Source organism: Tamandua tetradactyla, chromosome 5 (assembly GCF_023851605.1).
Source record: "Tamandua tetradactyla isolate mTamTet1 chromosome 5, mTamTet1.pri, whole genome shotgun sequence".
Taxonomy (NCBI): Eukaryota; Metazoa; Chordata; class Mammalia; order Pilosa; family Myrmecophagidae; genus Tamandua; species Tamandua tetradactyla.
This window is the reverse complement of record NC_135331.1, coordinates 8607271-8632771: the sequence shown is the minus strand read 5'-3', so window position 1 is coordinate 8632771 and position 25501 is coordinate 8607271. Positions and strand designations below refer to the sequence as shown.

Genomic DNA, 25501 nt, shown 5'->3' with positions numbered 1-25501 from the left:
CTCCCATACACATCACTCCAGAGCTGAGCTTATAAACCAGTTCTGGCTGGCTGGATAGCATAGTGCATCCGCTGCCAAACCACAGTGAATGATGTATTGCCAAGCCAATAAAACTCAAGTCAAGGACTGAGTATTGAAACTTTTAGGGAAACAGACACTCCCTTGCCACTGATGTTGCTACAGTATTCTTGGGAAGGAGGAGGAGACACAAGTCATGTGGAGCATGAAGCCAGTCTGAGAGTGAAGCTAACCTTAAAAAAGTGGGACAAAGAGGCAGATGGAAAGAGAGTGAGAGATTGAGATTGAACCCTGATGACATCCTTTGAGACCCTGGATACTGTCATGCCTGAAGCTAGTCCTACCCATGTACTTTTCTGTTGTGAGTCAATAAACTCCCTTATTTTCTTGAAGCAGGTGGTTCTGGGTTTCCCTCATTTACAACCCAAAGCTATCCTGACCAATACAGATACTAACTAAAATGCAATGTAGAAAAGTTGTAAATATATTTTGTAATATTTTAAAAATTATATAATTATTTATCTGGCATAATTATTTAACTTTTTATTTTTAGTATGGATCAATATGGTATCAAATTGTCCCAAGAAAACGGGGGAATTTAATCCTTCTAGAGCATTTATTTAAGAAATGGAAAAAGTACGAAGAGAATAAAAAGAAAGATAAAGGCAAAGACTTAAGACTCAGCTTTCACTATCAGAAATAACTGAGGTTGAGTTTCTTGCCTTAAATCATGGCAGGTGTCCAAGAATCATCTGTTTCTTACTGTAGATTTCCAGAATGTTCTGATAACTCTTTACGCACAACAAGTCATCTCATTTGGTCATCACTCTAATTGTAGTGAGAAGGTAGAAGTGTAGAGAAGGTATTACCCAAACATATGTGTACAATACTTGCAGAGTTGGGATGCTGGGGTTAAGGATGGAGGAGAGTTTCTGCTTGAAGTTTTTGCATTTGCCTGTATTAACTAAAAAAACAAACAGAACTTTTAATGTTTTTTTTTAGGATGGAAGGCCTCCTATTCATTTTTATAACTCTCCTTTAAAATCACTACATTTTAAACCTCGAAATGAATTTTTTTAAAGAATTACTGAGAACATCTCTCAGAAACGAAATGTAAATATAAAACTGCCTGAAAAAAAGGTAAGAAAAATCACATTCTTAATTGAGCAGCTTGAGCTCTGCTGCCAAACCATCCGTTTTTTGTTTTTTTTTTGCCAAACCATCTTTAAACTGACTTTCAAAACAAAGGGAAAAAAAACTATCTTCACTCACCCACATATACATGTTCTGTTTGCTTTTTCAATTAAAATGATAATTTAAAAAAACTTTAAGGAATTCCCAATCAATTACATAACTTGTTTGAATATAAATAACTTTTCTTAAACAGAGAATGTGGGGAGAAAAGACGCTATACCCATTTGACAAATGAGAAAAAAGGTGAATGAAGCATAAAAATCATTTGGATCTGTATCATCTGATGACAAATTTTATGCTCTTGACACCATATTTTGTGTTCATTCTTGCCACATTTAATGACAGGGATCCTGGCCATGTAAACGTCTCTTGAAAAACTATTTAATAGCAATTTGTGGTCTCCCTCTGAGGACACCAAAGAAAAGATTGGTAAAGGAAATATTAATAACTCCATTTGACAGCAATTTACTAAGATGTAATTTTATACCTTTATTCACTGCTAAATAGCTATCATTTCACACCAGGACATCTCCAGCGTAAAGTTAACAAATATGTAAATGATGATATGCCGACAGATGTATTAATGTTGCTAAAATTATAGAGCCTTCCATTGTATTGAAAGGAAGCATTAATAATTACAATACTAATAACTGCTGTGTGTTGTGCAGCTACTATATGCTAAATAATGGTGTACCGGATCAGAGAAACCCCGCAGGGGAGTTATAATGAAAATATCTAATATTTATTCAGAGTTTCTGGGTGCCAGTCATTATGCCATTAAACTATCGAGTTTATAGTCATTCTTTCATTGTATCCTCACAACAAGCCTATGAAGTAGAGTGACTAATTTCCTCTCACTTGTTCAAGTTCCATGTTATATTATGTGTATGCCTGTCTACCTACCTATCACCTATCATCTGTCTACCTACATGTACATGCATAGAATAGAAAAAAACTTGTACCTTCTCCTATAAGAGAATGGGATAGGATTAGTAGGTTGCAGTGGCTGCTTGCTGTGGGACTTTCTGATGCAGATGTCCCTATTGGTAGAAATCTTACAAGAATTGATGCTAACATAAAGTATTTACTAATAGTAAAATACCTGGAGCAAATAAGAATACAAAGATTGGTAAGCAGACATTCTGGAAACATGGTACATTATTCCAAGACTGCAAGTCTCAAAACAGATGTTATTTATGTGGCTGTTTGTAATGTGTTATTGTTTGGATTTACCAATTTATCCATATATCCTTTACTTAAAACCATTTAGTGACTTCCCATTAGCCAATTCAAAATAGGAAATTACTTAAACAGGTTGTGGAGGATGGAAAAAGCAAAAAGGGAACCTTAAGCTAGCGCAGATAACAACTGAAGGAAGCAGCTATCTCATCTCAGGCTGGAGAACAAAGAGAAGAAGTTGAGGTCATTGGGTGTAGAAAAATCAGAAAAGGGTCCCTGGAGAGTTGGTTTTCATACTTCAAAGGAAGGGACACCATCAGACTGGTGTTGGTCACCCAAGAGCTCAGGGAAGGTGCCCTGCAAGCTGGGCTCAGCTTCTGAAGAGGGGCTGCTGTTGGTATTTCCAAAGGAGCACGCTAAGGCGTCAGACGCAACATTTCTTTGCTGGTGGCCACGATAGAAACACAAGCCAACAAGAATGAGCAAGTCCATTATTTTCCTGCCTTCCGGTCTCCCCTGTATCTCCTATTGTCAGAACCTAGCAGGAAGTCGCTAACAAAGGACCAATGTGGTTTGCAATTCCAATATCACAGAGCAGGCTAGAGAAAAGCAGATTTGGAGCTGAAAGACCAGCCCAGCCTTCCAGGTCCTCTGTGAGCTTGCCTCTGCCTACCTTTCCTACTTGTTCCTTTACACTCTCTTTGTCAGTACTCAATCCAGTCACACTGGGCTTTTTATTTCCCCAGCAACCAAGCTCTTTCCAACCTCCAGGCACTTGCTGTTCCCTCTGCCTAGAAGTATCTTTTCCCTCAGGCTTTCCATTATTTAGGACATACCTTAAGGCTACCACCTCAGAAAGGATTTCTCTGAGTTTGCCAATCTCAAGAAGCACTCCTCTGCCAACTCAATTGCTTTGTAAAATGACCCAATTCCATTTTCCTTCATAACATTAATCTCTATTTGAAATGATCTTTTTACAAGATGGATTCTTGCTTGCTTCTTGTTTCTTCCCTAAAAAAAAATGGGGAAGGATGTGTGTCTTATTTGCTGCTCTCTCCCTGGAGTAACAGAACAATGTCAGGAATATAGCTCAATAAATGTGTTGAATAAATGAATTTCAGAGAAAGCAAAAAGTTCCATATATTTTTTTAGACTGTGGAAGGGAACCTTGGAGAACACAGCCCAGTTCCATCATTGGAGAGCAGGGCAAGTTGAGGGTGAGAGTGGAAGCCATACGTGGTGAGTTACAGACAGTGATGTCACTTTCTACTTTTCCAAAGGCTTTCCCATACATCACCTAATTTTACTTTCCTATTTTCCTGGTACAATGGTAGGGCCCTTGGGCAGTAGTAGGGTCTCCAAAGGGAGAATAGGTGAGCAACCTCTTCCCAGAACCTCAGGAGGAGAAGAGCTGTAACTGGACACCTTCCTTTTGTCCAAAGCAAAGAATGTACAGGACATTTGAGCTTCTCTGGGTAGTAATGACAGGGGCTCCTCTGGGTTGGGAGCAGTTGCCCCCACAGGGTTAAGGTAACCAGCTGTCTGGAGGACTAAGAGGCAAGGCTAAGGCTCTGCTAGTAAATTGACGTTGGGCAGCAAATAGGTTACCTGTTCCCTTTGGTCCACTGGCGCCCCATCTGTAAAATGGGTGGGTTAGTAGGTGGCAGAGTTGTGTGAGTTTTGCATCCTGGAAGATTCGATTCTCTCAATAAACCTCTTAAACCTCAGAGAGGTCAAGGTGCTCAAGGTGCCAAACTGTTGGAAGAGGCCAGGCTTCCCAGGTCACAGGAGAGGTCGAGGAGTCAAAGGTCGTGTTCCGGCCACGCCGGAGCGAAACCGGAAGTCCCAGATCCGGTCCACTGTGAGCGCGGACCTCCAGCCGTGCGACTTGGCACCCCGACGCCGAGCCCCTCCCCCGGGAGGGGGAGGACCTTGGGACCTCCCAATGGCAGCTCGGGTGCCCTTCCCCCGCAGCCAATCAAAGCAGGGAGACGGTAAAATTTAAACACCACCACCCCCCCCCGCCCCTCCGCTGGGACCTGTCCCGAAAGCCGTGGAGAAAGTGCGGCCGCTGGCCCCGCCCCCCCGCCGAGAAGGCGGGAAAAAGGGCGGGTTTCCCCCCACCGTCCGCCTATCACCACCCGCAACCTGTGGAGGGGCGGACGGCGGCGCCTATCAGGGCGAGCAGCCGTATCTCAGCGGAGCAGTTGGCTACAGTTGTTGCAACTTTTTTCGAAAGCTCGGTTTCCCGGGAGATCCCAGGCGGTGACAGAGCCGGGCCATGGCTAGAGGTATTTTCCCAGGCGGCCAGCATCGGGGCGGCGGGGTAGTTGGGGGGGTCGCCCTGGAAGGGGTCGTGGGGGTAGGGAGGGACGGCGGGGAGGCACCCTCCTGCGGGGCGCTCTGGCCTGAGCGCCGGGAGCAGGGCGGGTGGAGTGGCGACGGGAGGGGCCACTGCGGAACCTTCCTGGCTCGGGACCCCCTCCCCGCACGGACCATTCCCCCCCCCCCCGAAGCCCCTCCCACCGCCGTGCCTCGGCTTCACCCCTGCCCCCGGCAAAGTGCGAGGCATCCGAGCCATATGTCAAAGCGCGGGCCACCTCCAGGGAATGGTTGTTATTGACACCAAGCGCGGTGGCGCCCACTTTCAGACTCGCTCTTGTTGGGGAAGGAGGTGACCCCGAGGCGAGGGCGCTTCTTGAGCGGCCAGGAACGGGGCTGCAGGGGCCAGATCGGTTTATCCTGCATCCCGGGGAGCGCGCTGGAGTGGACACCGCGACAGGCCCCCTCCCCCTTCCTCCCCACGCCCTGAGTCAGCTCTGCGGGCCTGGCTGGCCGGCTTAGAGGTGCCACGGGTCCCCTGGCACCTTCCGAGGCGGCCAGCTCCCCGCAACTGGTCGAGACTCCCGCCCCCGGCAGATGCCCTGGGTGGGCTTGTGCGGCCGCGGGAGGCAGCGTCCCTGCCCGAAGCCCTCTACACACTTACTTTGCTGTCAAGACCGTAAAACCCACGTTATGCAGCAGAGCTGTCTCCTACTTCTGAGCGTTTCCAGCCGCTGGCTCACCTTCATGCTAAAGGGCCCAGAACTTAAGCATGAGGGTTGGGGTGAATGTGGGTTTTTTGTTTTTGTTTTTGTTTTTAAATAAGTTGCGGTTTTGAATTATTCTCAAATTTCCAAGTCATCACATGTTAGTAGGAAGTTGCCTTAATACAGTGTACAACCTAAAGCAATAATCATGAATAAAAGAATCATTCATTCAGCAAATCTTTATTGGGCCCCTTTGTTTTCAGGTCCAGCTCCCAATTGCATTATTTATCCTCCCAGCATGACTTTAGGGGCTTTTGGGACAAGACCTGCCCAGATTACTGATAAATGAGTCATACTGAATTTAGGTTGAAGAGCTTCATAACCTAATCCCCACAGAGAAAATTAATGCTGATATTTTTCCTCATAAAAGTGGTAAGCACTTTTCTAAAGCTATATTTTAAATTATCTGACTCATTTATCTGACAAATACTAATAAAATTATGTTCCCCTGGTTCAGTTTTCCCCTTAGAGCAAAATCGCTTAAACTACCCCTTTCATAAGTAGTGTGTACATTTTTTTTAAAGATGGCTTGCTTTAATTAATCTATGAAGGACAAAAGGGAAATATTTAAGATAAGGGCAAATAATAAGTTACCATTGAGTGCCAGCCCCTTTATCATTTCAGTTAATCTTTACAAAATGTTATTCCCATTTGTCAGAGGTGGAAGCTGAAATCCAAGTTCAGTGCTCAACTCTGACCAGGCTGTGTCTTTGCTTGTTCTGCTCCACTTCCCTTACTAAGCCGAAGCAAAGTTGAGTATTTCCCCAGCACCTGCCAGGGGACCCTATAAATTGCCTTTGAGTTATTGTTCAGTGATTCTCATTGCCTCACTTGATGCCAGAGTTTTAGACTTGAGTATTCCTGCAGATCATTACATTGAGCATTTAGCATCTTAATATGAAACCAAAGTTCCTCAGATAAATGAAGAGTCAGTCTTTTTCTTCCAGAAAAGTGGTCTTTGATCCTAACTTGCTGTTTTTTTTTTAAAGCCCTGCTGGAATACACCAACAAAATGTTCAGATATCTGGCAGTCCCTCCCTGGGTTTGAAGTTTTATAAGCAGAGATATATTCTCAACCCAAATATATTAGTTTGAACAACAACAGTCCATCTATTTTTCTCATCTCGACATCTACTGCCAAATGGTCTCCTTCCACTTTTTCTTTTTCTTTTTTTTTTTTTTTTGCATGGGCAGGCACCGGGAATTGAACTTGGGTCTCTGACACTCCTGCTTTTTCTGGTCTTTGTTTCATTTTCCCTCAGCAGCTAGAGTGGTCTCAAAGAACCCAGATTTTTGTATCATGTGACCCTTCCTAATCTCTTCTGTCCCTCCCAAACCTCCCCATTGCTCTTAGGATCAAGGTCACAATCTTGACATGACCTCCAGGGCCTTACCTAACCCCCTGCCTCGCTGTTAGGTTCACTTCCAACCCCCTCTGTTTTGTTTTGTTCATTGCCATGTCCTTAGAGAGGGCCTGGAGCACAGTAGGTATTCAAAAAATGTTTGTTGAATGAATGATGAGTGAATGAATGAATTGGTGTTTTGGTGTCCGAATTTGAAGGAAGCAATATAAATTCTTCATGGTCAAGTGCTGTCTTATAGCAGATCTGGGTCCAAATCCCAGCTTCACTGCTTGCTAGTCAAGTAACTCTTAGGTAAGTAATTTGTCTGTCTTGAGCCTCAATTTCCACATCTGTGAAATAGGAATGATAGTAACTCCTCATAAGCTGTGGGGAGGATTATATGAAATAATGCAAAGGGCCTAACACGTAACAGACATTCAGTAAGTGTTAGCTATTAGTATTATTATTGACTGCTTCTGTGGGATCCTTGGTGACTGTAAGATTGGTTTGTTCTATACAGATAAACAAACACCTGATGTGCAAAGAATTGAAGGAGTGTTTTGAAACTTCTACTGAATGATAGTCACAACTTTTAGGCACTAGAGCTGCGGAGAAGACAGGAATGGTGCTAGACTATTATTTTAATGTATCCCCAGCATTTGGGAGCCAAAATGCAGAGAAAGCTATGGACTGTGGAATGGGGGGCAGGGGTTAAAATAGTATGTGAAGTGAACAAGATGATGTGTGGCTGCTTCCTGCTCCAGAACCTTGGTTCCCATGATAGTTTGGCAACAAACCACAAACTTCTCTGCCCTGCAGAGGCACCATTTCAGATGGCTCAGCCTGGGCGTCAGTATAATTTAGAATCTTCTTTTCCCCTCTGAGTAGTCTCTTGAGTATTCAAGTGTAGTAGGCTCTGCAAAGGACTTGGATCCAGTCCCCTACCCCACTAGAGTCCGTGGTGGAGGGTAGGGTGGATGCTGAAGACATAGGGAGGGATCTCCAGCCCTGCCTCCGAGGATGCTAAAGCCTGAGCTGTTCTGAGAGGCATTGTCTTCAGCAGCATCCTGTCATTTAATCCTACTTAGTATTATCCCATCTAAGGAGAGGCAAGGTAGAGGTGGCTGCTACTTAAAATGAAAGCCAGTTTTTATCCATGAGTATTGGAAGTTGCCTATGTGAGTTGTAGGATTCAAGATTCTTAGTTTTATCGAGGAGCTCACTGAGGCCCAGACTGGATCTGACTTTGCCAGGGTCACATAGCCTCTCTGGGGCAATGCAGGGAGAGAAACCCAGGCTCTGCCTTCTCAAGCAGCAGGAGCCAGATGTCCCAGGTGTCTTATTTGCATCTATGACTTGCACAAACAGAGAATCACTGGCTCTGGGCTCTGAGGACAGAGGCACAGAGCAGTGAGCTGGCCTGAGGTGGCTACCCGCATGCCTGGGATGCCTGCCTCCCCCAAGCCCTTTACTTGTTCAACCTTTTCATCACCACCATTTGCTGCTCCCCACCTGAGTTTCCTCATCTGTAGTGGGTAGTGAGTAGGAGCACTACCTCTGGGGTCAGATGGCCTGACTGGAAATCCGTTTCTGGTTCTGAGAACCTGGTCAAGCTCCTCACTTCTCTAAGTCTCGGTTTCTCCTTCTATGGGAAAGAGGTGGTAATGGCGTCTCCGTCAGTCTGGAGTGAGAGAATATATGCAAGAGAAGCACCCGGCAGACTTGCTTTATAAGCCCTGGCTCCGTCTCAGGGCCTTGGAAGGGTGAGGGCTGCGGAGCCGGGCGCCTGGCTTTGACACCTGGCCCCTAGCTTCATAGTTCCAAGCCCCTGCACCCCCCGGAGCCTCCTGTCCCCATCTGAAGTCCCGTGGGGGGGGGGGCGGGGAGGAGCCGACGCTTAAAGGGACGCTCCGGGAGCACCGCCCCGGGCACCGCGGAGTTGGCCGCTGCTCCCAGCGCCTGGCACCATGGAGGCTCCCAAAATACCCGCTGAGCCCGCGAGGGGAGGAGGAAGAGGCGGGCGGGCGGGCGAGCCGGGGCTGTCACGATCATGTTTCCCACCCCTTCCTCCCCGAGTGGCTGAGGCGGCGGCGAGAGGGGGCGCGCCCGAGCCGGGATTCGTCGCAGCGCCGGGGCCTCCCTCCCTCGCAGCCTCGCGGCGCCGCCCCTGCCAGCCCCCTCCCCGGGCCGGGAGCCGGACGGTGGGCGCCTCCCTGCCTGCGTCCCTCGGTGCCGGGCCGGCCCGGGGCTGCCGCGGCGCGCGGGTGCCGGGCCCTGCCTCGAGGCCATGGGGGAAGGGGGCGCCGTGGGGCGCCGTCGGCCCTTCCCCGGGGCGCCGCGGCGGCGCTGGTGGCGGCGGCAGCAGCAGCAGCAGCGGCAGCGGCAGCGGTGGTGGCCGGGCCGAGGCGAGGGCGAGGGCGCGGGGCGCGCCGGCATGGGCCTGGCGGGGCTGCAGGTGGGTGTGTCGGGCCCGGCCGCGCGGGAGACGGGCGGCGCGTGGGGCCCGGACGGGCCGGGCGGCGGGAGGGCGACGCGGGCCCAGGCCCGGCCCGGCCGGCCGGCCCCCGCCTCCCCGCGGCGCAGGCGGCCCACCACCGCCGGGCCCACGGAACATGGCTGCGGCGGGAGGCGCCGCCGCGGCGCCCGGCCCGGGCGGCCCCGCTCCCCGCTCCGCCGCGCCCTGAGCGCCCCCTCCCCCGCTTCCCCCGGGTCCCCCTCTCCAGGCAGGAAGATGTCCAAGCCCCGCGCGGTGGAGGCGGCGGCGGCGGCAGCGGCGGTGGCAGCGACGGCCCCGGGCCCGGAGATGGTGGAGCGGAGGGGTCCGGGGAGGCCCCGCACCAACGGGGTAAGCAGGCTCCCTCCCGCTCTCGCTCAGCGCGCCTCGAGGGCCCGAGCGGCCGAGCGCCCCGCCTGGGCCTCCCCGCCGGGGCCCCGGCCGCGAGCACGTGGGTGCCCCCCCTGGGAACCCTGCCCGCGCGCGGCGCCGGGCCCGGGAAGCTTCCCTTCCCTGTGCCGCCTGTCGGGGAGTGGCCTCCGCGCTCTGCTCCGCCATGACCCGACCCGGGCCGCGGGGCCGCGGCAGAATTTGACCTCGGAAAAGTTTGACTCTGTCTGTCTTTATGGCATTTCCATGTCCCTCAACCGAGCCGCCCTGGAGGTGGCTCTCTACCCAGGGTGTGTGGGGCCTGCCCGGGTTCCTCCGACAGGCCACTGGTCACACTGGCTTGGTGCCTCATGACTGACCGGGAAGAAAGGCCATGGCATCGTTTCCGGGCCGCCCTCCTCCTGCCTGTGCTTACTCAGAGGAGAGGCCCACACCCAGGGAAACCAAGGGCGCCCTGGGCTGCTCCACCCGCCTGCTCACTCTTGCTAAGGCGTGGTGCCCTTGCAGCACAGCAGACACCCTAGATAATGCTGACCGTGTGCGTTGCTTTCCTTGGCTTTCCCCCACCCCAATCACCCAGGAAGAATTCCCCCAACCACAGTCCTGGGAGGTCACCGGCTGCAGTGGTTTGAGGGGGGCTAGGTTTCTGCACACCGAAGGCCAGACATCCCCCCCAAGCTCTGCCAAACTGGCCTCAGGACAAAGAAGTGGTTAATCAGGTTCCCTGTGACCTTTTTCCCTCCTGGAGCCACAGCTCCAGCCAGGACAAAGAGGCCAGCCCTTCCAGCTCCCAGTCCCTTCTCCATGGGTCATTCTGGCCACCCTGTTGCTTGTAGGTTGTCCCCTTCCCTTAAAGACTTCCTTGTTACAGCTGGTTCTCCTGCTGGCAAGATGAACTCATAGCAACCAGAATTAGACACTGCCCATGTTGAAGGAATGTTTGACTTGGACCTGGGAGATTGTGAATCTTCCAGTGCTCGCCTGAGCCAACTGTGGGTGGCAGCCCTTGGTAGCCAGGCTTTTGGGAGATGATGTTGTCTGTTAATTGTCTTTTTGTATCCTGGTTTCCCCTCTTCTTAAATGCTGTGGGATCTATTTCTTCAAGCCTCTTTCAGAAATATGCACTTCTCTTTTTAGGAGAATGTCTTTTCCGGGCAGTCAAAGATCTATTCCTACATGAGCCCGAACAAATGCTCTGGAATACGTTCCCCCCTTCAGGAAGAGAACTCAGTGGCACATTACGAAGTCAAATGCCAGGGGAAACCAATAGCCGGGATCTGCAGGAAGCGAGAAGGTAAGCCTCTGAAATGGCCGTTTTGGCCACAGCTGGGTGGGTCACAGAAGCCATATTATGTGTTTATCCAGCCTTTTCAATCCCACGTCCTTTATGTTTGAACCACATTCTGTATGCTGCTGAAAAACACCAGCATGGGGGAAAGAGGGGCCTGTCCCAGGGTACGTGGCCTGTTGGACTGACAGGTTCTCCCTCCTTTCACAAGAGTTAGGCACTGCCTACAGGCTCAGTGATCTTGCCAACTTGTAAAAATAATGTACCTAACCTGCAGTTGAAGAGGCTTGCAAGTGCTAAAAGTGCACTAATAATGAGTCTGGTTGTACAAAGCTAGGAGATTTGTGGTGAACCCAGGAAAGGAACTTTCTTCCCTTATATGAGCTGCCCTTGACCCCATTTCTAAAGGTTTTTTCCCCACTCAAATTTTCTGTGCTCCTCTCTGAAGCAGGCCACTCTAAGATGAAATTTGGAATTAAAATTTTGAACAAGATATACAGTTATTGAAAATCCTGTCTGCAACACAAGTGGAAACGTCTTAGAAATTCTGCATCTAATCCAAATATCCCCTTTTAAAGTTGCAGGGGAAACATAGGCTTTCCCAATTCACCTGTTCCTTTGTTAATTACAACTTGCTTTTAAGAGGCAGAACCTCTGCTACCATCAGCTCCATACAAGGCAGCTTGTTTTCATTAATGGAAAGTGCCATAAGTGATGATTTAGACCAATTTCCCAGCCCAGGTCTGAGAACAAAGGGATTGAGATGCCCTAAACCAGGGACAAGAGCCAACCTTGGCTTGATTTCCCCCTGTGCACAGGGTGACACTATTTTAGTTATACTTCTGTAGACTCAGGCCTCAATCCTAGCTCTGTCATTTAAAAGTAAAGGGTTTTAGGTAGGTTGCTGCCTTTTTTGGGCCTCATTTCTCTCATCCGTAAATTGGGGAGAGCGGGTCCTACATCAGGGCTGTTCGAGGGTCATTGAAAGCATAGATGCCAGGGGGCTCTGCAGAGTGTTCCTTAACTCTCAGCTCTTCCTCCTGGACTGAGAGCGCTGTGCCCTGCTCATCGTGTACCTAGGTCACAGGCATCAGGGGAGGGACTCTCTGGAATGGTGATCCACCAGACTTACATTCCTTTGGAAGGGGGCAGAATTAAATTGATGGACATGTTCACGTGTTGCATAAGCTAGCTCACAGAACTTGTTTGTCTCAGGGTGATACTTAATGGCAACTATTAGAACTTTGGATCAGAGGTACCCATCCAAAGGCCAGGCTCTTGTCCCTGATTTTCAGCTTTTTTTCCTGCGGTGACATAGACTGACATGCTTGATGATGCCCAAAGACATCACACACTGCTTCAGTTGTGTATGACATCCCAGCCTTCCTTGGGTCCGCTTAAGGCAGCATGGAAGGGAATGAGAACAGTCTCATTGGGTTCTCATTCTCTCTCTCTCTCTTTTTTTTAAATTGGTATCATTCGCATACCATGACATTTAAAGTAAATAATTTAAAAGTATGTAATTCAGTACACCAGTGTATCCACAAAGTTGTGTGGCCATTACCACTGTCTTAATTCCAGAAGTTTTCATTCCCAAGAAACCCCATATCCCAGCCCCCCAACTCCTCTAGCCAATGGCAACCACTAACTTACTTTCTGTCTATGGATTAGCCTGTTCTGAATATTGTATATAAATGGAATCGTACAATATGTAGCCTTTTGTGTCTGCCTTGTTTCACATAGCACAGCATTTTCAGGGTTTCTCCTTGTCGGAGCCCGTGTCAGTACTTCATTCATTTTTATGGTTGAGTAATATTCCATTGGATAGCTAAGCCACATTTGTTTATCCATTCGTCTGTCGGGTTACTTCCACTTTCTGGCTATCGTGACTAAAGCCCACTTTGGAGTGTTTATGTGGACATGTGTTTTTAATTCTCCTGGGTGGATGCCTAGGAATGGAATTGCTGGGTCATTTGGTAATTCTGTGTTTAACTTTTTGAGCAACTGCCAGGCTTGTTTCCAAGGTATCTGCACCAGTTTACAGCCCCACAGCATCATATTATTTATTTTTAGAAAGTAAAAGATATAAAAAATGAATAGTTCACCAACACTGGTGCTTCTGGTTTCTAGTACCAAATTGTTTGCAATGGGCCTTACAACCCCATGACTTGTCTGCCTGGGCTCCTTGCTGAGGGAACCTCAGCCCCGTTCCAAAAGGGAACCTTTTCTTTTTAGTTGAAACGTGATGTGTGCCAGGCAGCTCTTAGGGGAGGGGTCTTTACTGGGCAGGAAGTTCTGCTTTGTCCTCTTACTTCTGACCTTCAACCCCGGCCCACCCTTTAAGAGTTTAGCTTGCTTCTGCAGACCAGATCTTGAAGGCTTTTCACTGCACACTTACCCCAGCTTGGCTGTGCGTGGTGCTTGGGTTTTGACTCTCTCCCACCTTGAAATGCAGAAACTCAAAAGCTCTGCCTAGGTCTTCATTAAAAATTATATCTAGAAAGAAAAAAATTACAGCTCGGCATTTCTCCCAAGCCAGCCATTAGTGGGCGCCAGGCTTTATAGCCTGAAAGCCCTGACCTTCTCTTCCCAAAGCCTGTCTTAGAGTACAGCTGACAGTGTAGAAATCAAGAGACAGAGACTGTGGGATAGACCCTCACCTCTCCCTCCCCTGTCTGCAGAGAAAAGAAACGCTGGGAACATAACCCGGAACACCGTGAAGTCCGAGGAGCAGAAGATCAAAGACACCAGGAGAGGCCCCATGACACCTTTTCCAAACCAAAAATCGGAAGCAGCAGAACCTCCCCAAATGCCCACCTCTTGCGATTCTACCAATGCAGCTGTCACCAAGCAAACTCTGAAAAAGCCCGTCAAGGGCAAACAGGCCCCTCGGAAGAAGTAAGTGCCTCCTTGAACCGTGCTGCTGAAGCAGGGCAGACTGGTTCTTTCGCGGGGGGAGGCCCACCCAGGTGCCAGCTAGGGTTCAGCAGGTCCCTTCCCAGCCCCTCCCACGCTGAAAACTCCCCTTCCCCGAGTCCTTACCAGCGGTGCCGTTACTTGTCAGAACTGCTCTGGCCCCACTCCCTGCCAGGTTGTAGGCCATCCGAAACGCTCTCAGGCCCTTGGAGGCAGGTGACCTACTGGCCATTAGGTGCCACTGGACAAAGGTGCCAAGTGACATAGTCTCCAAGACATCTGCTTCTGAGTTGTGTGCCTCGTAGGCGTGGATGTGGTTTTCAATACCAACACTCGTTTTCTCTTCCCTTTCCACCCCAGAGCTCAAGGGAAAACCCAACAGAACCGCAAACTCACGGATTTCTACCCTGTCCGAAGAAGCTCCAGGAAGAGCAAAACTGAGCTGCAGGTAGCGTCCCGTCTTTTTTATTCTAGCACTGGTGGACAGTGTGTCACATGTGCGATGAGCTTCGTGTCCTTCTAGGGCAAGTCTTCTTTGCTTCCCGGGGCTCAGTCTTCTCCTCGGGCCAGTAGGGATCGTCGTAAAGCCTGCTCTGCCTCCCAGACTGGGTCTCGTCTCGGGGGGCTTGGCATTACTGTGCAGGTAGCTTGTCCAGGGCTGGCGGGTAGGTCCACTTGGAGCCTGGGATGGGGCGGGAAGGCAGCTTGTTCTTTCTGAGGCTTATCTTGTCTGCTGTGGGTAAGTTTCCAAGTCGTATATCACGGTGGTTAACAAACAGTGGTTTGGGAGTCCGACTGGCCTGGGTTTAAATCTCAGTTCTGCCAATTCCTGGGTATGTGACCTCGGCAGGTGAACCTCTCTGTACCTCAGCGTCCCAGTCTGTAAGAAGAGGATAAAAATGTACTTGCTTGTGAGGGTTGATGTGGGGATTAGGTGTGTTAATGCCTGCAGAACGCTTAGAACCCTGCCTGGCACACCATAAACTCTCGTTATCATCACTGTTGCTTCCCACTGTCCCTAGGAGCCTGTGGAAGGGAGTGAAAGAAATCTAGGCAGGGGGGCGGTGTGTGGAGCCGGGCAGCACTCTATTGACATTTCCTGCAGTCAAGTGCTGTTACTGCCTCTCTGTGTGGGGGAAACCAGGGTGTGGCTGGCCCTGCCCCCGAGGCTGCTTCGACAGCCCTCCCTCTCAGGGTCCTCGGGGCAGCATGGCCCCTCTGCTCTCCCACACCCCCAAAGCCTTCTCAAGTCTAGGGGGTCCTGTCGATGAGTGCTTCCCCCACAGAAAGGTGGGGGGGCCCCCACTTTGTTAGTTTTAGTGTTTCAGTACTTGCTTACACGTACTCCTCTGGTGCCTTTTAATTTTAAATCTGCAGATGTAGAGACAGTAGTCTAATGTTTTGCCTCTTTTAATTGACGAGGCATCATTTTGGTTAAAAAAAAAAAAAAAAAAAGAAGTTATTTTCTTGTTTTTCCCCCAGAGCAAAGCTTTGGCTTTATTTCTGTAGAAAGACAATGTCTTGAGGCCAAGAACAAGCTGTAATAAAATTTTTGCCTGCAGTAGGAGACTGTGCTGGGTCACTCAAAGACAGCACTGCAGAGGGCGAGGCAGGCACCAGGCCAGGGAACCCAGGAAACATCTGCTAATGGCCTGGGCTGCAGCATGCCCATGCAGGGAGTGCTGCGGGGTTTGGGAGTAGGAATGGTGTGGGCAGCTGTGGCTACATTTTTGTGGGGGGGGAGCAGGCACCGGAAATCGAACCCGGGTCCTTGGCATGGCGGGTGAGAACTCTGCCACTGAGCCACTTTGGCCCACCCTGTGGCTGCATTTTTAATGAAGAGAACAAGGACTTTTCTGTCTGGAGAAATGCAGGCTGCAGTGGGATGCAACACAGGTTTGCTTAAGGTTGCAGCTGGTGAATAGAGCAGAAGGGAATACACCCTTGCCTCCCCAAAGCTTGGCCTGTGGGCACGGTGATATCTGCCCTGCCAAAGGGATGGAGAGTGAGCTGCAAGGGAAAGCCACGCAGAGTCCCTTGCCATTTGTGGTGACTCAGCTGAGTACCATGCAAAGCTGTTGTTGCATAGGGCGTTGCCCTCTTTTGACTGCAAAGGTACAGCCTGAGCGTTGGGTAGCTGGGCTTTTGTGCGAAGGGGTTGCTCTGACCTGGAGTGACTGCCCTTGTGAGCTAGCAGGAACTGGGGCGAAGGCTGGTGCCAAGGTGGAACTGGCATAGGAGAGGGGTAGGTAGGCAGGAGTGAAACTGAAATTAAAAGCTGCACAGACACCCCACTGGGTGTGAAGACAGAGCAGGCAGAACAGGATCCTACCTGTATTGGGCAAGAGGGTGGGAAGGGGCCACAGGGCTAGAACACAGGGTGGGCCTTGCACAGATGCCCTGAATCTCTTGGGGCTCTGCTGCAAAGCCCCCTTAGTGGGCAGGCACCACACATCTTGGCAACGCCGGCTTATTTGGGCGTGCCTTAGGCCTGCCCTCTCCTTCCCTATTTGTAGACCCTCACCCTTTCCAGGCCTTGCTCACTTCCCAGTCAGTACCTCTAGGCCACCCTGTGGGCTGCTGCTGGAATCCTCCGGAGGAAGCCCAGAGCTGGTTGTTTACAGACAATACATAAGAGATCTACTCTTGTGTGCTGTATTCTCCAGACCCCCAAAGCCTCAGGATGAAACCCCAACTCGGACTCACTCGAGCATTCCAGCCTGGTCCCAGCCCTCCTCAGCTCATGTCTTCCTCACCCGATCCAGTCACCACCCACCGGCCTCTCACGGTTTATATTCTCATAGGCCCTTGTGCTTTCCTCAGTACTCTTTGCACACTTACAATTAACGAGTTATTCAGCAAGCTGGTGGTGGTGTTTTGCGGCCTTGCTACACACCAAACACTGCTCTGAGTCAGGAGATTCTGCAGTAAATAAGATCGGGCCCTTGTACTCATGGAGCTTGTATTTAAGTGGGGAGCCATTAACAATAAAAGATAATCAAAAAGCAAGTTAATTTCAGGCGGTGCTGCTACAAGAACATAAAGAAACAGGGCAATTAGAGTGGCTAGTTTAATGGGATGTCTCTCAGCAGAGACCTGAGGGAAGCGGGGAAGTGAGTTGTGCAGATGAATCCAGGAAAGGGCACTTTAGGCAGGGGGATCAGGCCCTGGGCAGGGATAAGCTTGACCTTTGGCAAGAGCCTGTGGTGTGACTGGGGCCTGGCAGGAAGGGGCCTGGGCTCTGCAGGGCCTCACAGCCCTCTAGGAGGAGCTTGGATTTTATCCCACTAACACTGGGAAGATACTGAAAGCTTTTCATAACCTTTTTACTTTGGAATAATTTTAGATTTATAGAACAGTTGCAGAGATACTAGTTATTGTACACCCTGCCCCAGGGTCTACCACTGTACATTTGCCACAGTGAAGGAACTGATGTTGGTGCGTGGCTATGAGTAAACTTACTGGAAGGTTTTAAGCAGAGAGGTGACATGATCTCATTTTTGTTTTTAAAAGACCTCTCTGGATGCTGTGTGGACAACACCTGGGGGTGGTCAGTGTCGAAGCCGGGAGGCCAGCACAGCATTGTCACAGGTGCCAGGCAAGAGCAGGTGTGGCCTGGCAGCAGCAGTGGGAAGAGTGTGTGGATTCCCTGTGCATTGGTCACCTCTGCAGAGTCTGTAAGCCCCCTTGAGGCTGCAGAGATTTGCTCTTATGTGCTGGGTCCCCAGCACCTATTGTAGTATCTGGACCATTGCAGTTGTCCCAGCACATGTGTGGCCCGAGGAAGTGGAGAAGTCCCGTGTGGGCTGCAAGCTGGTTCTGGTGCCAGTGATGGTGGGTGTGAGCTCAGCAGTAGGCGGAGCGTTCTGCCACTTGCAGCCCCCACACGTGCTGTCTGCATGGTAGCGGTCCACGCAGTGAGCATTTCAGTTTGCTAATGCTACCGGAATGCAGTATACCAGGAATGGATTGGCTTCTATAAAGGGGATTTAGTAAGTTACAAGTTATAATTCTAAGACCGTGAAAATGTCCAAATTAAGTCACCCAACAAGAGGATGCCTTCCCAGAGGAAAGGCGCATGGCTGGTGTCTGAGGTCCTTGGTCTAGTTCTTTTAAAGACTCCACTAAACTAATGAAGAGCCACCTTGAGTGGATGAGGTCACGTCTCCATGGAAACAATCTAAGCTCCCACCCAAACAATGTCTGCCCCCGCAAGATCGGATTAGTATTAAAAGAGCATGGCTTTTCTGGGGTATGTAACAATTTCAGAGCAGCCCATGAACCCTGCTGGTTTGAGGCTTTTGGTCGGTCTTTGTGCATTTCCTTTTGCTTCCTGGTATCCTGTGCTCCCTCAGAGCAGTGGGAGCCAGAGTCAGGGGTGCAGGTGGCCCTGGAAGAAAGTTGGGGCTGAGAGTGTCCAGTTCTCCAGCTTCTCCTGTGCTGACTATCCAGGTGGGACCCTCTTTCATCCATGGCCGTGACTCCTGTTGAAATGTAGCTTTTAAGGACCCTAAACTTAGATGTCTGCACCGGCCAGCAGGTGGGGAGGACATGGGGTGCATGTACTCCCATCTAAAAGGGGCGGCCTCTTATCAGCCCCAGCCAATTGGGTACGAAGTCAGATTCCTTATATTTAGATGTTGGCAATTTAATAAGTATTTTAGAAACACACTGTGTTTCTAGGGCTACTGTAACAAAGCATCACAAACTGGGCAGCTTAAAACAATAGAAATGTCCTCTCCCACAGTTTTGGAGGCCAGAAGTCCAAAGTCAGGGTGGCAACAGGTCCACACTCCCTCCGGAGGCTCTGGGGGCAAGCAGGTCCTTCCTGGCCTCCCCCAGTTTCTGGTAGCCCCAGGCATTTCCTTGGCTTGGGGCAGCCTTGTCTTCACGGGACCTCTGCACTTTGTGTCACTGTGGCCTCTCTTCTCAGGAGGGCAGCTTGGGTTTAGGGTCTCCACTTAATCCAGGATGATCTCATGTTGAGACCTTTGTCTACGTCTGCAAAGATCCTGTTTCCAAATTAGGCCACGTTCTGTGGTTCGGGGTGAGTGTGTGTGTGCCCACCGCGTGCTCTCTAGGCTGTGCAGAGCATACCCACAGTCAGATTCTGCATTGCACAACAGGTGGGGTGTGGGAAAGGAGGGGGACTTGGGGGCCCTGGCATCCTTTCAGGATCCATGTCAGGAGGGCCGCCTGTGACCCACAACCCCCCTTCATGGGTCCCTGCAGTAGGCTATGGGCCTGGCCAGGCAGCAGGCCTGGGGCTGTCACTGTACCCAGGAAGCCAGGAGAGAATGCTGATGTTGCCTTTTATTTTTCTTTCCAGTCTGAAGAAAGGAAAAGAATAGACGAATTGATTGAAAGTGGGAAGGAGGAAGGAATGAAGGTAAGGGCAGCAGGCCGCATGGTCACCCTCCCCCAACCTGCCTGCCTATGGCTCAGGGTGGCCACCACATCGCTTTAACCCTTTAAGGGTCACGTGCCTTGTCAGGTCTGTTAGGCTTTCAAGGGGTCAAATACGAAAACTGTTAAGGAAACCTGCTCTAAAGGAAACATGAATGGGCTTTGTATGTGAAATGTTATCCTGGGGAAACTTTTTATTTGTGATTAAAATATACATACCCTAAAATGTACCATTTCAGTGGGTGCATGGGTAGTTCCGTGGTAGAAAGCTCACCTTTCATGCAGGAGACCTGGGTTCGATTCCCAGACCATGCGCCCCCCCCCCCCAAAAAAAAAAAATGATAAAAAAAAATTTACCATTTCAACCATTTAAAAGTATTCAATTCACTGACATTAAGTACATTTGCAGAGTTGTGCAGATTTCACCGCCATCTACCTCCATGATTTTTTCCTCTCCCTAAATGGAAACTTCCCCCTGACCCCCCAGCCCCTGGCTCGACCATTCTGCTTCCTGCCTACTCTGAGTATGACATGTAAATGGAATCATACAATATGTGGCCTTTTGTCATGGTGCGGGGAAACTTTTAAAAGGACAAACTTAAAAGTTTTTCCTAAATTCCATTTTCCTGGGAAAGAGCAATGCCCAAGAACTTTGCTTTTCTCATAGAATACTTGATCCACGTCTGGGTGGGGTGAGAGAGGGGGTAATTCTGCCGTGGTGGCCAGATAGGTCTGGAGTTGGACCCAGGGTCAGAAAGGTTCCATCTCCACCCTCTGTCTAGGGTGATCCAAGCACAGGGAGAAACAGGAGAGTAAATTATGGAGTAAAGGAGAGATTCGGAACATGGGGTCTCCTCTCCCCAGAGGCCATGCTAGAGCATGGTGCCTCAACAGAGAGGCCAAGTACATGGTTGGGCCCAGCTGTACCACTTCCCAGCCGTGCAGCCTTGGATGCATGACTCTACCACTCAAAGCCTCGGTTTCCCCATCCACAAAATGGGGCAAGATCCACCTAGCATCGCTTCTCGACCTTTTGGCTAAGATCAAGTGTAGTATCTGTTCTTATCAGTTTAACATCTGATACGTCCTCTATCCGAGGACAATATATTAAATGGATTTTTGGAGTTAAGAGATGGAATAGGAGCTTGCTCTGTCCACTCCACACAGCGACCTGGTATTGCAGTACTTCCAGGAACGGTGTACCCCCCCTCGGGGGAACAATAAATGTATAAAAAGTCAAAAAAAAAAAGATCCACCTAGCAGATCTCACAAATGCCTGATGTAGAAACGCTCTGCACAGTGGCATGAGGGGACTTTTGGGGGGTGATGAACGTGTGCTAAAGCAGGATTGTTGTGGTGGTTGTATGACTAGTACCCACTTCATAAAACCCGTCAAACTGTACACACTGGAAGGGAGTAAAATGTAAAGCACACCTCAGTGAAGCTGTTGAAAGGATGGGTGCAAGCGCCTGAGCTCCCAGGACGCACGTCACCCACGGCAGCATCTGTTGCTATTAGGAACCAACCCTCTCTCTTGTCACCTCCCCAAAGATTGACCTTATCGATGGCAAAGGCAGGGGAGTGATCGCCACCAAGCAGTTCTCCCGGGGCGAGTTTGTGGTAGAATACCACGGGGACCTCATCGAGATCACCGACGCCAGGAAGCGGGAGGCTCTGTATGCACAAGACCCCTCCACAGGCTGCTACATGTACTATTTTCAGTACCTGAGCAAAACCTACTGGTAAGTCTTGCCAAGGTTCTGAGCAACTCCCCCCACCTCCTCCGCCCTACAGAGAAAGGCCAGGCCAAAGGGCCCAAGAGCCCCTGAGAACGTCCTGAGTCCAAAGGGAGGGTCCATGCTTTTGTTGGTTGGGTTTCTCAGTTAGTTCTTGCTGCCTTTTTTCAAAGCCAGGATGTAGCTTTCCTCCTCTTCCTATTTTTTAATATTTGCAATTGGAGCTGTGTCGGGCACCATCTCACCAGATGAAAAGCAAAAGTCAGCTAATCCCATGGAAACGGGCAGAGCAACTTCCTGGCCTCTCTCCCCTCTATGAGGCATTTGTCCAAATCAGCCCTGGAAATCGCTGATTGTTTCTTTCTGGATATGGCCAGTGTAGTTGATTTTTTATTCATATTGCAAAACTTTCCAGTCGCCTTGTGTTTCCCTGAAGAGCCTTTTGCATCCTCTCCCCCACCTCCTGCCCCAAGCTTCCTACCCCACGTCTCTGCAGGCTTTTAAAAAAGATCTTTTTGAATTGAACTGTTTTCCCCAAAACGTGGTTATAAATCGACATTCTACCAGAATGGAGAGCAAGCCTGGCTCATACTGGATTTAAAAGCCTCTTTATCAATCGAATCCCGTTACCTCCCCACCCCCTCCCCCAGCGTGGATGCGACTCGAGAGACAAATCGCCTGGGAAGACTCATCAACCACAGCAAATGTGGGAACTGCCAGACCAAACTGCACGACATCGGCGGTGTGCCCCACCTCATCCTCATCGCGTCCCGCGACATCGAGGCCGGGGAGGAGCTCCTGTATGACTACGGGGACCGCAGCAAGGCTTCCATCGAAGCCTACCCATGGCTGAAGCATTAACCGACTGGCCCTCTGCACCACGCACCCCTCCCCCCCTTCACTGGACAAAGTGCCCTCAAAGGGAATCGATTTTTTTTTTTACACACTTAATCTTAGTGGATTACTTCAGATGTTTTTAAAAAGTATATTAAGATGCCTTTTCACTGTAGTATTTAAATATCTGTTACAGGTTTCCAAGGTGGGCTTGAACAGATGGCCTTATATTACCAAAACTTTTATATTCTAGTTGTTTTTGTACCTTTTTTGCATACAAGTCAAAAGTTTGTGCTTCCGTGCATGCAGTCAAAGACTCGGCACAGGTTTTAGAGGAAAGCTTCAGGCATGGACTAGGACGCTGGGCGACGCTCCTGCCTCCAGCTGAAGAGCCAGGACGTCCCCCACACACACACCCCCAGTGTCCGGGGACAGGCGGGTGTGAGGACGCTGCCTCCACGGCCTGGTCGGGACATTTCCAAGCTCTTGTTCTCCTCATGTCTCGACAGGCACACGTTTAAGTATATGAGTATTTTTTAATAAGGTTTCGCAGTAAGCTAGTCTTCCCCTCTGCTTTCTCGAAAGCCTACTGGCCCCGAGGCCCACGAGTGCGGGCGGGTCAGGTGCACATTTACTCTTCCACAGGCTGCCGCTTTCCCTGACACCTCATGGCATCAGGGCGAGTAATCAGACTAGATGTGGGCAGGGAAAAGCGTGGCTTACCCACCCCCGTCGGGGTAGGGTTTCCGGAAACTGGGTTAATTCTTTATAGAAATGTGAACACTGAATTTATTTTAAAAAAAATTATAAAAATCAAAAAAAAGAAAAGAAAAAAAAACCACAGAAAACAACTTACATGTATATAGGTCTTGATGCGAGTGAAGTTGCTGTGCTTTTTTTTTTTTTAATCCCCCCATTTTCTTCTGTAGGAGATATTTGAGATGGTACTCTATTCTAATCAAAAATAAAGTTTTGTAGCGGGACCAGAAATGACTCACCTGACACCTCCACCCCCACCCCACCCCACCCAATTCTGCTGGGTTGAAAGTTGGAGACCTGCTGTCAGGGCCTTCTGTTTGTCAGACCCCGTTTGTCAGTCCTCCCCGCAAGCTGAAGTGTGAGCCTATGAGCCCTGAAATGTGGGACCCACCACTGGCCACCACAGCCAACCTCACAAGAGGCTCCCAGGCTCGCGGGGCCATGGGCAGGGCCTGCTGTCCAGGGGTCCAGGATAAGGCTAAAGGGTTTTTACCGCGACCGTGATGGCAGGAGCAGTGGGTGGCTCCCTCCGCCCTCCCCACGGGGAGCCGAACCTCACTGTTGGAGCAGTCACCTGGGGTCTCCTGCACCCCCGGCCCAGGTAAATGCGAACGAGCGCGGGTGTGAGAGCCTGCGCCTCCTGCTCCCACACCGCAGGCCTCACCACGGTGCTACCTAAGGAAGTCTTCCCCGCCCCAGCCCCCCCCGCTTGCCTGGTCAGTGGTCAGCGAGTCAGAGGAGGAGCCGGCAGGAGTGTGTAAATGTGAGATGAAATGTCTTGATTGTACCTGTTTGTGTTTTAGCTTTGTATTTAAAACAAACAAAAGCAAAGGAAATAAACTTGAAAATTGTTTGTCATCATAAAAACAAAACAAAAAATTAAAATATTTATTGCCAGGCAAGGCCCTTTGTGTCATCTTTCTGTTTTTACAAGGCAGAGGTAGATGAGGCCGGGAGCTACTGTCTTCTCTCACGTCAGAGTGGGTGCAGGTGGTTTCCGTGTTCTCAGTTCTCACCCGCGCAAGGGGCCGCTGGGAACGCGAGCACAAACCCAGCCCGCAGCGCCTGGCACAGGGTGAGCAGCCTCGTGTTTAGCTGCTGTCATCGTCATCTGTCATTACCAGGTTACCGGGCTTGGTTCCAAGGTCCGTGGCTCAGAATCATGAGGTGCACCTACCTTGGTCCCTCCTGTGCCCCTGGACCCCCACCAACTGCCCCTGTCCCTGCGTGCCCCAGGACGGGATGCCTTTTCCCTCCGTCCCAAGCACTGGGCGCTGGAGGCACGGTGGGGCCGTGGGGAGAGCCTCTGGCCAGAGGCCTAAGATTCAGTCCCAGCTGCAGCTTGTAGAGTTTATTTGCTGTGTACCCCTGGGCAACTCACCCTCCCTATGCCTCAGTTTCTTCTGTAACATGGAAACAGTAGTGGTAGTTACACCAGGTGATCGTGAGGTTTAAATGAGTTAAGACCTTGCACACAGAGGACCTCTAGGAATCAGTACTAGCTATTAAAGACTGGGTGATTTCTACCATTCGCAGTTTATAGGTGCTCAGGGCATTCAGAGTATAAGCGCCTCCAAGCTCTGGTATTTGGTTGTGGTTTATTTTTTGGAGACTACTGCTACAGCAACCAGCCCGTACCTCCCAAGCTGGGTTTGCAGAAGCCTTGCTCCATGGGAGAGGCTTTGGCCCTGTCCCCCAATCCACGCCCAAGAACCTGACTTTACCGTGAGTTACATTTTATTGTTTTTGCTGTAACCTTCCTGAGTCTTTCAGAAGGTTACAGGATAAAGAGCTGTCTCATCTTGGTGTTTCTTTATAATTGGTTTTTCTCGCCCTGCCTATCCCCAGGAGGGAACATGGAGCAGGTGAGTGTTTCCAAGTGTGGAAACACAGACAGTATTTCTAAATGGCTCACTGATAACAAAACAATAAATTATGTTTCTAGATTCCATGGCCACCCAGCTGGGGAAACCAAGCCCAAACAGCTCGGCCTCTGGCCCCAGGAAGGCAGAGCTGGTACCCTGGATGGTTGAGACCCCGTTGAGGTCCAGCCCAGGACTGATCCTGATGTCCAGTCCACTGGAGCGTTCTCCTCTGGGATCTGCTGCCCCTCAATGTTTCTAAACTCACATCAAAGGTGCAGAAACGTTTCCCCCTTTTTACAGCGGAGCAACCGGGCAGGTGGCTGCATTATACGGGGTTCTAGGAATCGGGTGGCCCTCCTGTAATGACCCTGCCAGAATGGCAATCCAGACCAGACTTTGGCAAGGCAGGCGGGTTAAAGCCTGTGTTGCGGAGTTGGGACCTGGTTCAAGTCCCACTTTCTAGCTGGGGGACTTTGAGCAATGCCCTTAGCCCCACTATGCTGTAGTTTCCTTGAGCTCACCATGGGATAAAGATAACCACTCACAGGGGTATGGCCAGACAGTTCACAAAAGGTGCTTACAATGGTGCCTGGTAAGGCAGTGCCGGGAACTGGTGTCTTAACCCTACATGCCTTCCCTGGGAAGCTGGGTACATTCAGCTTCATGGGTTAGAGCTCTGCCTTAGAATCAGGGCTGCATCTGCACCCTGGCCAGCCCCTTCCTAGCCATGTGACCTCGTGCAAGGTACTTTAATCTTCCTGAGCCTTGGTTTCTGAACTTATAAACGGAGCATTAGTACGAGTACCCGTCTCACTGGTTTGTTAAGAGGAATGGAGCAGGCTTAGAACATTCTAGAGGTCAGTATTACCTACAAAGAAGACAGGCTCGTGGAGAGTGTTCAGCAAATCTGTGAGTTTCTTTGAAAAGTGCAGCCAACCACCGTCTATACATTGCATTTCACTGACTCTAGATGCACATTTTTTTCACATC

At 50.0% G+C, this 25501-nt stretch overlaps 1 protein-coding gene, 1 long non-coding RNA gene and 1 other non-coding gene across 7 annotated transcripts; 2 read left to right on the top strand and 1 right to left on the bottom strand.

Moving 5' to 3' along the window:
- Positions 1-593: 593 nt before the first annotated feature.
- LOC143683536 (uncharacterized) lies at positions 594-4397 on the bottom strand. Of its 2 annotated transcripts, none has more exons than XR_013175518.1 (3): positions 4000-4397; positions 3228-3402; positions 594-2835 (listed from the first exon to the last, which is right to left on the bottom strand). It is a non-coding gene; the product is annotated as an uncharacterized LOC143683536 (long non-coding RNA). The 2 variants fall into 2 exon arrangements; XR_013175517.1 differs by having other exon boundaries at positions 594-982.
- KMT5A (lysine methyltransferase 5A) lies at positions 4239-23549 on the top strand. Of its 4 annotated transcripts, none has more exons than XM_077159641.1 (8): positions 4239-4385; positions 4631-4682; positions 10845-11001; positions 13677-13893; positions 14272-14359; positions 19241-19300; positions 20869-21059; positions 21704-23549. In XM_077159641.1, the coding sequence occupies exons 3-8, from the start codon at positions 10884-10886 to the stop codon at positions 21912-21914; spliced, it is 885 nt and encodes a 294-aa protein (XP_077015756.1). In that variant the 5' UTR covers positions 4239-4385; positions 4631-4682; positions 10845-10883; the 3' UTR covers positions 21915-23549. The 4 variants fall into 4 exon arrangements, with proteins under 4 accessions (XP_077015756.1, XP_077015755.1, XP_077015752.1 ...); XM_077159637.1 differs by lacking the exon at positions 4239-4385 and adding an exon at positions 9547-9668 and having other exon boundaries at positions 4575-4682; XM_077159640.1 differs by lacking the exon at positions 4239-4385 and having other exon boundaries at positions 4451-4682.
- LOC143685465 (U2 spliceosomal RNA) lies at positions 20335-20525 on the top strand. Its single transcript, XR_013176690.1, has one exon. It is a non-coding gene; the product is annotated as a U2 spliceosomal RNA (small nuclear RNA).
- Positions 23550-25501: the final 1952 nt, after the last annotated feature.

Bases quoted from the DNA above. Each gene is read 5' to 3' on its own strand.
- KMT5A (XM_077159637.1), top strand. The intron at 9,669-10,844 runs GTAAGCAGGCTC...TTCTCTTTTTAG, and splicing joins GGAGGCCCCGCACCAACGGG to GAGAATGTCTTTTCCGGGCA. The intron at 19,301-20,868 runs GTAAGGGCAGCA...ACCTCCCCAAAG, and splicing joins GGAAGGAGGAAGGAATGAAG to ATTGACCTTATCGATGGCAA.